The sequence below is a fragment of the Bubalus kerabau genome, chromosome 13 (assembly GCF_029407905.1).
Source record: "Bubalus kerabau isolate K-KA32 ecotype Philippines breed swamp buffalo chromosome 13, PCC_UOA_SB_1v2, whole genome shotgun sequence".
In the NCBI taxonomy this organism is placed as follows: domain Eukaryota; kingdom Metazoa; phylum Chordata; class Mammalia; order Artiodactyla; family Bovidae; genus Bubalus; species Bubalus kerabau.
This window is the reverse complement of record NC_073636.1, coordinates 53,694,292-53,708,476: the sequence shown is the minus strand read 5'-3', so window position 1 is coordinate 53,708,476 and position 14,185 is coordinate 53,694,292. Positions and strand designations below refer to the sequence as shown.

The 14,185-nt window shown below is 50.7% G+C and overlaps 1 protein-coding gene across 5 annotated transcripts in view; it reads left to right on the top strand.

Moving 5' to 3' along the window:
- SIRPA (signal regulatory protein alpha) overlaps positions 1-6,200 on the top strand; it is a 43,648-nt gene extending 37,448 nt beyond the window's left edge. For 4 of the 5 annotated variants that reach the window (XM_055544386.1, XM_055544385.1, XM_055544384.1 and 1 more), the window contains exons 8-9: positions 1,137-1,188; positions 3,677-6,200. In XM_055544386.1, the coding sequence (XP_055400361.1) occupies positions 1,137-1,188; positions 3,677-3,931 (307 nt within the window). In that variant the 3' untranslated portion in view covers positions 3,932-6,200. The remainder of the gene's footprint in view (positions 1-1,136; positions 1,189-3,676) is intronic. The other variant, XM_055544383.1, reaches the window with a different exon arrangement.
- Positions 6,201-14,185: the final 7,985 nt, after the last annotated feature.

The following is a 14,185-nucleotide window of genomic DNA, read 5'->3' as shown; positions in this document are numbered from 1 at the left end:
CAGGTGGGAAGCAGGAGGTGCATGGATGGAGCCGAGTGAGCAATCTTCTCCAGCATCCCTGCTCCCAGAGGGCTGTTGCTGTGGCCACATGGGGCCCGTCATGCCCCAGAACTGCTTTCTGAGCCAAGCACTCATGCCAAATCCATTAATAACCCCTCTGCCAAGCCCCATTGCTCATTTCTGACATGAGCCAGGCTAACGTCCCCAGAGTGGCTGGCTTGAGAATTTACACAACTGCCGAATCAGTGGCTCCGGTTTACTCACCACCTTGACTGTGACCCTGCAGTGAGCCAAGCCACAGCCTCCAATTACAGAATCAAGTGCATGAACGGCTTCTTTGATTAATCAGAACACATGGCCCTCCTCTTTTCTTTTCTTAATGATAAGACTTAGGTGTGTAGAATATAGAACATTAGGAAACTAAAAAGAAGAAAAAATACCACCCCAAGACCGCTGCTGTTAGCATTTTACTATATTTCCTTCCAGTGTTATCCACACATTTTTCATAATTGGGGTCATTCCACAGATAATTTTATGCTTATCATTTTAATGTAAACATTTGTAATAAAAAAAAAAGGAAAGCCTCCTCATAAACCTCTTAAGTCTTTATCTACAAAATCTATCCTGATTTCCTTAACCAGTCCCAATTGGTGGAGCTGTGAGATGTAAACCTCCCTCTCCCATCTCGTTCTGTGGTAAATGCCTTAGTGCATAAAGCTTTTTCTATATTTTGAATACCAATACCCCAAAATGTGCAATTATGAGTCAAAAGATGAGGACACCTTCCAAGCTCTTGACTTTGACAAGCTGTTTCCAGAGAGCATTATGCCGGTCAGCCCCTCCACCAGCACTGCGTGAACCTGCCAGTCTCACCGCAGCTTCCCCAGCACCGAGTACTACGGTTTTTAAAGATCCTTGATGATAAAGTAGGTTAAACAAACAAACAAAAGAAGTAGTGCATTGTTGAAAAGTCCTTTGGTCCAAACATGTGATCAGCAGTTGTGTTTCTGTAGGGAACGGCTCATCCATGTCCTCCACCCGTATAGGAAGTGGAACCTAAATGTTATTCTTATCCATGTGCATGAGCACTAGAGATAGTGAGGGTATTTTTATCTGTGCGTCTCTTTCCTTTTTAGGCTGCACGAGCCCGAGAAGAACACCAGAGAAACAACTCAGGTACAGTCCTTGGTGAGATGCCCTTCCTGGGAGATCGGTGGTGTGATTTCCTTGCATCAACAGGAGTTGCAGATCCTGTTCTAAATTAAGACTTCTTCACCAGGGTGGGTGGGTGCCGGGGGTGGAGGATTCTTACATTCATTCCTGAGTCCTCCCCTCCCCTCCCCCTCCCCCTCCCCGCATCCTTCCACCCACCTCACACACACCACCACCACCACACACACACCCCCACCCCCCGCCCCGGCCCCAGCCTGGAGAGTGTCCCCCAGCCTCTCTCAGTGCCAGTCACCGCGCAGCTTGGAAGGGCACCATCCACCATGTGTTCTGTGTAAATGGTGCTGCTGGAGTTGGCTTTAGTGCTCTTCACACCATCCGGCCTCCGTGCCTGTGCCTGGCCAGCACCTTTACCCAGAGCACCCTTGCAGCCCTGTGTCTCTCACATGCGGGAACACAGCACTGCACTGCCTTTGCTGATGGGAAGGCCCCATGTCATTGATCACCTCGTGCAACGGCACATGCCCCTGGAGCTGGGAGTTCCACCCCAGCATTATTGAGGAGGCTTTGCAGTCACCATGGTTGGTGGCCTGTTTCTGAGAACTCTGGCCCTGTCTACACTGGCTGATGCTATCAGACCTTGGGAGGCAGAGGGCTCCTCAGCGTCTTATAAGGAGACAGGCCCAGCCCTGAACCTGGAATGAGAAAAGCCAGCTGTCCTTGACATTTCCCTGGCAGTTGTCATCGCTGTAGCTATAATTTGTTGAAGAGAGCCAGGCTGGCAAAATGCACAGTGTTTGTAGGCCAGAACTCTCCCGACTCGGTGCCAACCTCCCCTCCCCCACCAGCAACCATAGGCACAAGCTCAGGCAATGATTAGAAATACAAGACAATTTCCAATCATGGGTCAGGAAGGCTTTTTCCCCAGTCATTTTACTTTCTGGCACTTTAAAAGTCAAAGTTCTTTCTGGAATTTTCCAGGGAAAGAATGATGGTGAAAAGAGCTGGTCACTGAATCCTGTACAGAATTTACAGTCAGTCGGGACTTACTGAGGACCTACTATGTGCCAAGCCCTGGGCAGTGAGCAGGGCTCTTGTGAGCTCGCAGCCCTGTAACTAGGACTCCCAGCCCAGGGCCAGCCCTTAATGCTGGCATGGGTTTCCCAGAGAGAAGTGAGCAAGCATGCAGGGTTGAGGACAGGGCCATGTGGTCGGACCACAGCCTTAGAGGCCAGCAGACCTTGACTCTTTTCTAGCTGTATGACTTTGACCCAATTATTTCACCTCCCTTGCTATAAGGTTCTTCACCATAAAGTGGGATAAATATGTCTTACCAAGCAGGGTTGTGATAGCACCTAAATCAGGTGATCCACGTGAGAGCCGTCAGGGTCTGAGGTTATTGTTGTGTGTCAGCTGGGATCATGGGTGTTGGTCACTCCCCTACACTTCCACAGTTAAGCTGCTAGGCATAAAGAAGCAAAGTATCTTTCATGATGGGTAATTTCAAGATGGCAGTTGTGAGTGATAAGACAGGCACATAGGAGCAGCTCAGGTTTGCCGGGTGGTGGAGGATTGCTGACACGTGCCGCACATCCATGTACCTGGCACGAGCCAGGCTCTGTCCTGAGACCAGCTCATTGGATCCTCCCAGTGACCATGGCAACAGATCCTATTATTAGACCTACTTTAAAGATGGGGAAGCCAAGGCCCAGAGAGGCTAAGTGAACTGCCCAGTCCCTCCTCCAGAGAGAACAGAACCCGGATTCACACTCCAACTTCTGCCTGCAAAACCTTTGCCTCCTGTTAACTGCTGCCCTCATTCTCACAAACTCCCATCCTCTCTTCCCCAGTCCCCAGTCTCAGCTAGAGTGGGGCTGGAAGAGTTGCCATCCATTTATTCATCTACCACTCATTCATTCATTCATTTAACATTGATTGGTTTTTTCTGTGTCAGCCTTGATTTTTGCACCATAACAAATGCCTAGTGAATACTTGTTGAATAAATGAGTAAATAAATGAATGTCCCCAGCTACTGGAGATCAGCATCTACACACACCCCTGGACAGGCACAGACGGTCCTAGCTAAGGGGTGGGTGCTGTGATGGAGAAGCACAGAGGGAAGTGCAGAGTCACGGTCCTGGACCCAGCTGAGCGGAAGGTCTTAAGATGAAATTGACAGGGTGCGTTGGGCTTCATCACAAGGAGAAAGGGGGCTGGACTTTCTCAGCAGAGGAAAGCGCATCAGGAAAGGCAAGCAAGAACTGCAGGAGGGGTGACATTGAGGCAGGGCTATGAAGTGACCACACTGACATTTAGGAAGAGCCTTCAGGCTATATGAAGAGGCTGATTGGAAGGGCAAGGCTGGAGACAGGTGACCTTGGCTGGAGAAGAGGGGACATGAATTAAGGCTGAGCTAGTAGAGGCCAAGAGGAGACAGAGCATCCGGACTTAATCCCAGTTGTGACTGGCAGGGGCTCCAGAATGACCTTCTCTCTATCTCATTTAGATCCAAGACAACAATGACATCACATATGCAGACCTGAACCTGCCCAAGGGGAAGAAATCAACCCCCAAGACCAGTGAACCGAACAACCACACGGAGTATGCCAGCATTCAGGCCCGCCCGCCACCTGTATCTGAGGACACCCTCACCTACGCTGACCTGGACATGGTCCACCTCAACCGGACCCCCAAGCAACCGGCCCCCAAGCCTGAGCCATCCTACTCAGAGTATGCCAGTGTCCAGGTCCAGAGGAAGTGAACAGGGCCGTGGTCATCTCTAGGGTCTGTCCCCATGAGCCTTCCTGTCCCACACGGAGCAGCTGTGGTGAGGACAACCAGCCCAGTTCCTGGGGGGCTAGGGTGGCAGAGGCCCTGGGAACCAGGAGTGAGGGTAGCTCTTGTCTCCTCAACCCAGTTGGCTCACCAGCATTTCCAGGGTAGCCATGACCCTCCAACGTGGCCACACATGGAGGCTGGTGTTGCCAAACCAGGCGGGGAGCTGGCCTGGGAACTGGCCAGAGCCACTGTGGGTGCGAGAACTCTCACGCCTCTGTCCATCAACTGTGGGTCTTGGTCATGGTCTTGGAGACCCCTGATTGCCTCCTTGACGCTCCGCAGCTTGATCTTCCAGAGTGAGGAGGGAGAAAACATACCTCCTCCTCCCCCCAGAACTACCAGCTGGGGCTTTGGGGAAAGCTATCCCCTTTAGATTGAACTGCCTGTCCATGGGGAAGCTGGACCCGCCTCCTGAGACCTGGTGCAGTGGCTGCCAGCAGTTCTGGCCTTCCCCGACCTGGAGTGACCGGCCACAAGCCCTGGGGAGGAGAGGACCCTCTGAGGAACTCCTCCACCACCAAGGACTGAGGGACAGAAACACCCTTCCTCCTCGCAGCCCTCGAGACCTAGAGGACCCGTCATCTTGACTATGATGCTCCATGTGGCCCCACCTCTCCTTTCCAGACCTGAGTTCGCTTCCTTCAGCAAGCACTAACTCACAACATCTCGCTGTGGACGCCTGTAAATTATTGAGAAATGTGAAATGTGCAATCTTGAAATTGAGGTGTTAGAAAATTTGATCTGTGGTGTTTTGTTCTGTTTTTTTTTTTTTTTTTTTCTTAAAACAACAGCAGCGTTATCTTGGCTCTTTGTCGTGTGTTGATGTGCGTGGTTGGTCTTGCACAGTCTGAGGCTGAACGGTCGGTTGTCCAGGAGAGAATCACTCATGGCAGAAACTGAGTTCCTCCCGGTCCCAGAGCCCTGAGGGTGGGGCAGACGGTTCCAGGTTGGCTGCTCCATGGAGACACTTAGCCTTCCCTCCACGTGGCTGGTTCTTCTGCTTCCTGAGCCCCCAGTGTGGTAAGTCTGAACCTGCCCCTACTTCTCCAGGCTGCCTCCTTCTCCACAAGGTCTGGTCGAGACCTCATGCCTCAGCCTGCTTACCTGTAAAGAGGGGGGAGGAAAGACACTGTCCCTCCCCTCCATCTCTCACAAGCACTTTAGGGCCATGCAGGGTAGGCAGCTGTGCCTGGCTGTACCCCCCGCCCCGTCCCCCACCATTCCAGCTCTCTGAAGACAGAATCTTCCATTTCTGTTCCCAAACCCTATTAGGATCAAACTGGAATAAATCAAAGTCAGCCAGGAGGCCTGGACATCTGTGAAGCCAGGAATGACCCACCGTCTGTCCCTCTGTCTCAAGAGGTTGGGCAGAGGCTCTGACCCCATTACCCTCAGAACCCTGGCCCTTCCAATTCAGTGTGGCAGCCCAGCTGGGCCCAGGGCAAGCAGGTGTCACAAGCCCTGTTTATTCCGTTTTCCCGTGTAACTGATCCACTCTCAGAGCTGAGATGCTAATCTTCACTGCCCCCTGGGTCCAGCCATTGGATACCCAAGGGAGTCCTGGCACAGGCTGTCAGAGCCAGAAGCTGAGCCATCCTGCCCATCAGCAGGTCCTCCAGGTGGAACCCTGGGAGGCCAGCACAGACCTGCCTCTCTGGGGAACAGTGATTTGTATTACATGATAGCATCCAGGAACTGGCTGAGCCAACAGGCCATGTGAGCAGCTTTGGCCCCATGAGCCGAGTTTCTCTGTGGCATCTGGGAGCTCAGTGTCCCAGCCACCTGGCTCGAGCTACTTCCAAATTCCATAAGGTTGGCTTGTAAACCCTGGTCTCCCTCTCTTTTACCCAGAGAGAGCACACGTGTGTGAGCACACACAAGCACATACAGAATTTTAAAAGAATGTTTTCCTGGTGCCACTTTAATTTTATTTTGAATTTTGGAAGAGGAGTAAGGAATGAGGCCAAGGAAGTCATGTAGTTTAGACTTAGCCTGGCAGCCTGGAGATTCCCATACCTTGTGTATCGAACCCCAGGAAAAGGAAACGGTCCAAACAACAGTACGGAAGGAGCATGGTTTTGGGAGTTTATTTTCAGACTGTGGGGAAGGAAACAGGCCCCATTTTGTATATAGTTGCAACTTAAACTTTTTGGCTTGCAAAATATTTTTGTAATAAAGATTTCTGGGTAACAACAGCCCCTTTGGATGTTGAGTATCCTTGTCTCTGTGAGTTTGTCCTGTCCACATGAGCTTGGGAGAAGATCGCCTGGGCCCCAGGGCTTGGAAGCAGCCTCAGCGTTTGGGCCTCTCTCTGGGGCTTTCCAGGTGGCTCAGCGGTAAAGAATCCGCCTGCCAATGCAGGAGACACAGGTTCTATCCCTGAGCTGGGAAGATCCCCTGGAGAAGGAAATGGCAACCCACTCTAGTATTCTTGCCTGGAGAATTCCATGGACAGAGGAGCCTGGCAGGCTACAGTCCACAGGGTCGCAAAGAGTCAGATATGACTGAGCAAGCACACATGCACACTTGGGTTTTGTAGACACAAAGACTTCGTTTCCCTTGGTTCATAGGGAGTCAGTGTGAGAAAGCCCAAAACACCCGCTTGAGCAAAATTCCAACAGAAAACCAAGTTTGAATCCCAGATCTGCCACTTTGTAGCTTTGAGAACAAACCACTCACCTCACTGAGACTCAGGGCAGTCATCAGCACAATGGGGACAGTAATACCCTTCCAGGGTTAGTGTGGGCATTAAAGGGTTGGCACATGACAGGCCTTCACTGAGCATTGGCTCTTTCCTTTCTGCCCTAAACACTGCACAGAGGGGACTGGTTGCCATCACTACCTGTAGGATTTTGGACAAATGGGTCACCCTCTTGGGGCCCCACTTTTCTCTTCTATCAAATGAGGAGCTAATGCTTGTCCTAGACCATCCCTGCCGGATAATTCATGTCTAGTGCTAGTTGGTGCTCAATAAATGTTGATGTACCCTCCATAAGAATATTAACAATATGAATGACAATTATATAATGATGTCAACATAACATTTATAGTCAATGCTCACTGTGTGTTGGCACTGTACATTGATTAACCCTTTCATACCTCACAAGTTCAAGTAAATAATAGTACTTACCTCATTTTATAGACAAGGCACAGAGAGGTGATGTAACTGATATAGGGTCACACAGCTTATAAGTGACATTGCTGAGACCCAAACTCCAGCTGCCAACTTCAGAAACCAACTTCTAGTCACTGAGTTAATAGCATCACATTACATATTAGCACTGACTATGCAAAATTATTAGCAATTATAAAAGCCAATACCTGCTATGGTAAGTAATATGCCAGTGCTTTGTAATTATTAACTCATTTAATCCCCCAACTATCATGTGAGGTAGGAACTCTTTTTATCCCTATGTTACAGATGAGTAAACCAAGATGCAAAAAAGTGAAGTCCTTTTCCTAATGCCCCACAGCAGAGCACTAGGAGTCTGGCTCTTCCCCATCAGGTTTAATTCTCCTAATTGTCCAATAGCAGTGGCAGCTGTGTGCCCATTTTGCAGAGAGAGAAAGTTGAGGCTCAGAAGTACCCATGACCTGGCCAATCTCACACAATGAATCTTCAGTGAAGTTTGGACTTGTACTTGGATCCACAAACCCATCGAGGATCAGTCTGAGACCTTGGCCTGGTCCATGTGGTCACACAGGAGGCAACGAACTTCCTGCAGGGTTCGGAGAGGTTGCTTGCCTCACAGGCCAGGACCTTGGCAGGTGACAGAGAATTCAGCTCCCCTTCCTCAGCCCCAACCTGTGAAATATGTGTGCGTTCCTGGGATGAGGTGTTCCAGGCAGGAATCCAGGCCCAGTGGGTGGGGAAATGTCTTTGTTCTCTGGGAAGGTGGGGGTGGAGGACTGCACGTCCAGGCAAGGAGAAGTGGGGATAGAATTCACGCAGCACCTGGGCCTTGCTTCGCCACAGCCCAGATCTCTGGGGCTTAGGTTGGTGGGCAACCTCTAGTTGATGGGAGCCAAGTGACCCTCTCCCTCCTGCCAGCATTCGGCATTTATCAGTCATCTCCTTTGCATTCCTTGAGCAAAGGAGAGCGATAACACCCCTACCCTGCCCCACCCAGGAGGACCCATTGGCCTTGACTTCTGCAGCCCCATGCCCACTTTACATTATAATCAGGAAAATCTCTGCTCCTTCTCAAGATTCTGGGCTTCCCTGGTGACTCAGCTGGTAAAGAATCTGCCTGCAATGCAGGCGACCTGGGTTCAATCCCTGGGTTGGGAAGATCCCCTGGAGAAGGACTGGCTACCCACTCCAGTATTCTGGCCTGGAGAATTCCATGGACTGTATAGTCCATGGGGTCACAAAGAGTCTGACACGACTGAGCGACTTTCACTTCACTCTCAAGATTCTAATGCTCAACAGTAAAAAACCCTGCGTCTTCCAGCATGTTCCCACCAGCCAAGATTCAATCCAGGTTTCTTTATTTTATTTAGTTTTAACATAAGCCCTTACTGCATGTTAGAAAGTCTCCTAAACTCTGTACAAATATTAACTCATATAATATCAGTTCATCTGCCCTCTTAACAAAGCTTTAAGGTAGGTCCTATGATTTATCCCCCATTTAGCAGAGAGATTAGGAGTCTTGTTCAAGGGCCAACATCTGCCTGGGCAGTGGTGCTGCTGTGGGTATGGGTGGGCACCAGACAGGCATGTTGGGGGCTGGAGGGTGCTGGTGAGACAGTGGGGGCCACAGACAATGATGGGGTGCACTGGGCTCTACTGGGAGCCAGGAAACACCATGTGGTCTTACCCTCAAAGTGCCAGGGTGGTCTCGCTCTCCTGCCTGGTCAACAGCCAGCCCAGGCAACTTCGGGCCTCCCCAGGGTTCAGCCTGTCACCACTGGGGTCCCTGCTTTGGCTCCCTTAACCATTACACTGTGTTTGATTAGGGGCTGGATTTGTTTTCTGAATACAGGATTATGAAATTTAAAGTGTTTTCCAAAAAGATATGGGACCCAGATGTTCAGAAACAGGCAAAAGCTTGGTGACAGAGGTCAGTGGAGGGCTACCCTTGGAGGAAGCAGTGGAGGGGAGGAGGCTGAGGGCCCTCTGGGGTGACAGGAAGCTGTTTTCCCACCCAAATGGTGGTTACATGGGGGCTTGCAAATGTGAAAATCCAAGTACACACTCAAGGTCTGCATTTCTCTACAAACAAGTTACACCTCAGAGTCTTAAAGAGACTACTACCCGGGGGGATTCAACCCCACCCCCAAGTTGATGCCTGCCCCAACCTGACACTTTCTTAAGATAGTATCAGTTCTTTATCTTTGGTCCAGGAGCCCAGCCCTGGGCCTTGCCCAGGTGAGAGCTTAGAGAGCATTGCTAGATTCCTTTGAAAAATAACATCCAGGTGACCAAAAGAGCAGGGCTTCCCAGGTGGCTCTGTGGTAAAGAATCCACCTACCAATGCAGGAGACACAGGAAACGCACGTTCGATCCCGGGGTCGGAAGATCCTCTGGAGAAGGAAACTCACTCCAGTATTCTTGGCTGGGAAATCCCATGATGAGAGGAGCCTGGCAGGCTCCAGGCCATGGAGTCACAGAGTCGGACACCACTGATCGTCTGAGCAGACACAACCAAAATAGCACACGAAACAGTGATAAACCATTTATCATCACTTGGTCTAGTGAGACTCCCTTAATTACCCCCCTATCACCCTGTGCCCACACCCCTCCTCTCTCCACCCAGGGGTGTCGAGACAGTTGCTCAGAGCCCTCACCCTGACCCTAGACAAAGGGCTTCACCTCTGAGCCTCCGTTTGGTCACCTGTGAAATGGGGCAGGGGGTGGTAGTCTTCACTTTAGGGGGTTCTGTGAGGTGCTGTGCTCAGTTGCTTCAGTCATGTCCGACTCTTTGCAACCTATGGATTGTAGCCCTCCAGACTCCTCTGTCCATGGGATTCTCCAGGCAAGAATACTGGAGTAGGTTGCCATGCCCTCCTCCAGGGGATCTTCCTGACCCAGGAATTGAACCCACATCTCTGATGTCTCCTGCATTGCAGGCAGGTTCTTTACCCACTGAGCCACCTGGAAAGCCCAGGGGGCTCTTGTGAAGGTTAAATAGAGAATAGATCAGCCCTTTGCAACCCTGTGGCACAGACAACAGTCCACACACACATTCACACTCTCTCACACCCACACTCACATATTTACGTATACCTTCACACAGATTCGTACCCACACACATTCATTCACACCTCTATGCTCACACACCACATATACAGATTCATGCACACAGTTTCACACACACTAACACACACACACACACACACACCAAGGTCAGATTCTCAGAGGAACTCAATGATGGTGGCTCTCCTCTCCTGGCTCAAATGATTTTATCAAGTCCCTCCCTCAGCCTAGGATGTCCCCCTCTTACCAACTTCGGGGAATCCAACACGCCAGCCTGGTTTCCAGCGTCTCTTCCTTATACCCCACCTGGTCTATTTAAGGACACTTTCTGCTCTTCCCCAGCCCAGACTTGACTCTCCAGCCAGGCTGGTGTCCCTATCCCACCAAATACCAGGTGGAGCTGCCTTTGGCTGCCCTGGCCCCACAGAGAGTCACCCTTCCTTCATCCAGTGACTAAGTGTCCCCCCAGCCTGAGCTCCCCACACCAGATCTTCATTTCCTATCTCTGGAATCCAGCCATGGGACAAGGGGCACTGAAGCTCACAGGATCACAGGGAACTGAAGTCTGTATTTCACTGAACTTTTACTTCTTCTGAAGATGGATGCTATGATGTCCATTTAACAGATAAGAAAACGGAGGCCCAGAGACGTGAAGAGATAAGGTCAAGATTGCTCATTCAGCCAATAATTATTTCTCAGGCTCCTGCTGTGAAGCTGGCCCTGTGCAAAATTCTGAGGATAAAATGTTGACAGACGATAGCCGCACCCTTGTGAGCTCCTGGGGTGTGAGGGAGCCAGAGCACTGGTAGCAATCCTGACACTGCTGGAGCACCACTAGAACAAGAGGATGTCAACTTGCAATTTCAGGAAATGATAAAACATGATGCAAACACAGAATGACAAACTTAAACTCGGGTGTACTTCCCACAGAATTAACTAATCCTTTAGCGGGTCTTTTAAACAACGGTAATGAAAGGAAATGCCACCTTATTTGCCTCATTTCTAAGTTTTGGACAGTTTGTCCTATAGCAGAAAGTCATAGGCCTCTCACCTGCACAGAGCAGAGAAGCTTTCTGGAGGGGAAATTCCTGAGCTGAGCCCTAAAGGATGAGTAAGAATGAGCCAGAGGAAGAGGGTGTGGAGGTGCTGGGTGAGGCCCTGCCTTCCCCGTGTGGGCTGGCCCAGTGTTGCTCTTCCCATCTCGCCCTGCTCTGAACACCAGTCACCTGACAGTTCCTGGCAGGAACCACGGGGCCTTTGCACATGCTGTTCTCCTGCCAGGAACACTTGCGGGATCTTTCCTGCTAGTCCTCTAAATCCAAGAGGGCTTGGGTTCCTTTGTTGACTCCACAGTAACAATCCTGTCCACAGCTTCTCCTTTGTAGCCCTGGTCACAGTTTGTAGTATATACTGACCTTCTGATGGCTTAACACCCTTCTCCTCCTCTGCCCTGGGAGCCGCCTCAGGGCGAGGGGCTGCCACCTTTGCTTACTAATGTAACTCCTGCACTCAGTCCACAGGGTGCACCCAATAAATATTTATTAGATGAGTGAGTAGAAGGATCGGGGGGATGGAGGCCTGGACAGGAAGGAAAGGAGGAAGGAAGGAAGAGACAGGGAAGAAGGTTAGGGAAAGAAGAGAGTGCACAAAGACCCAGAAGTTGGAGACATTACGGCATCATAAGAGAGCTGAAACCTGCACCCACTGGTAGGTTTGGAACTAGGACTCAAACCCCAGTCCGTCTGACTTTCCCTACTGAGTCTCTCTGCCTTTCATCGTGATCCTGGGTTCAGAGTAATCACTTTTTTAAAAATTGATGCACGCTTCCCAACAGACAAGGAGCCAGTGACCGTTCTCTGAGCCTTTGATGCCTCATCTGGGGAAACTGGGGCTGCATTTAGAAAACAGAATGAGAGATTGCAAGATCGTTCTCTCCCCTGAAATCACACGACCCAGGCACAGCTGGCAAATGGCCCGGCTTGGAGAGCTGGCAGGGCTCGGCCACTCAGCAGACGTGTCCTCCTGGCCGCACTTCAAGGACAACAGGGCAAACCCTCGTGGTGGAAGGGGCCGTTCCCAGGCGCCCGGGCCTCCTGCCCCGCAGGCCCGCTCGGGGCAGGGTCAGCTGGTGCGGCAGCCGGCTGCGTGGATCTGGGACACAGACCTGTCTCCAGAGTGAGGCCAGGTGAGAGTTTAATGGTGAGCAGGCGGTGGCCTGACTGAGGCCGTCCGCTCCGCTCTGCCCCAGCTCTTCTGTGCCAGTAAATGGGCCCTGTGCACATGCAGATGAAGGCATTACCACTAATATTATGTGCGCAATGCGAAAGCGCTCAGGCGGCCAGGCCGGGAGCTGCCATTACCGCAAGACCTTTCACTGGAAAATTTTTCTTGGGGCAATTAAATCTTCAGCTGTCTCCTCGCAGGGAGTGCCAGCTTGCATTTTAATTATCCTTAAAAGAGAGAAGTAGGGGAAAGGACACAAGGCAAAGAATTAAAAAATAACAATCTGCTTTATAAACATGGCCATCATCTCGCAGCTGTGCATCTATTCAGAAGGTCCTCCCCCGTCAACCCTTCGGACTCCAGGCTTCCTGTGACGTTGGAAGGGCCCCTCTCTGGGGACCAGGGGGCGGCGATGGGAGAGCTTGGTTGGGCCCAGGATGCAGGGTCTTCCGTCTGGGGATCGGGGATGCGGCTGCACCACTCAGGGTCTCGTTTCTCCTTCACCACATTCTATGAGGTGGAAATTATTAACCTCATTTCCCAGAAGAGGAAACCGAGACTGAGGAAATCACTGGCAATAGCATGAGTTAAAACAGTAAAGAGGAACAAACTACCGATACACACAACAACATGGACAAAAACATGTTGAGAAGAAGGAACCCGGGGCTCCCGCACATGGTTTAAGTGTCCACTTATCTAAAGTTCCAGAACCTTCAAACTGAGCTATGGAGACAGAGAACAGACCAGTGGGCCGGGGGAGAGGAGGGGCTTGACCGAAGGACAGAGGGAACATTTGTGGAGGTGGGACTGTCCTTTGAGGTGGTGCTTCCATGGGTGTACATATCTATCAGAACTCATCTAACCATATTCTTAAGATGAGTGCATTTTATTGTTTGAAAGTTACCCTTTAATAAAGTTGATTTAATAATAATAATAAAAGAATACGAGTTAATATTTATCTAGACCTTACTCTGTGCCTGGCCACCTTGTAAGCACTTGCCATGTGCTGAGCCATTTATCTTCATGCCAATCTGTGACGAAGGCACTGCAAGGGTCCCATTTCCCAGAGGAGGAAACTGAGGCACGGAGTAGTTCAGAAACTTTCCTAAGTTGACATGGCTAGTAAGAAGCAGAGCCTGGGTTCAAACCCAGGCAGCCTGACTCCAGAGACTTTCAGCCTTGAAAGCAAAGTTCAAAGTTACCCAACTTGTCCCAGAAGCAGGATTAAATTCCAAGGCCTTCTAACATGATTAAACTGGCAGAAGGGGCAATCCATTCATTTGAGGAGTATTTACTCAGCATTTACTGTGGACACACAGAGAGCAACCGATAAGATCCCAGACCTTTGGGGGAAGGGGAGGAGACAACGGGGTATCAGCAAATATCCCCAAAATAGATGTGAATTTGAGGCTTTAGGGGGGAGGCGCAGGAACCCAAATGCGCAATCCACACTGGGAGCCGCCCAGAACACTCCCTCACCCACTTGTGCGGAGGCCGTGCTGCCCGGCAGGCGCCAAGGCTTGGGCCGCCTGCCCCTGATTTGACTTCCTTTCCAAGCTGTGTGTTCTGCTGAAGCAGGACAAGTTTTAGAGTCTCGTCTTTCAAGAAAGATGCAGCAAAGGCCCTTTGAAATCGCCTGCCCTGCTCTTAGCACCTTGTGCCCAGAGCTCAGCTATGTCAAGAATGATCGTTGTGAGTGGTCCCCCGGCTGGGCCGCCCAGGAAGTCGCATTCCAGCACAGCGGCAACAGATGGA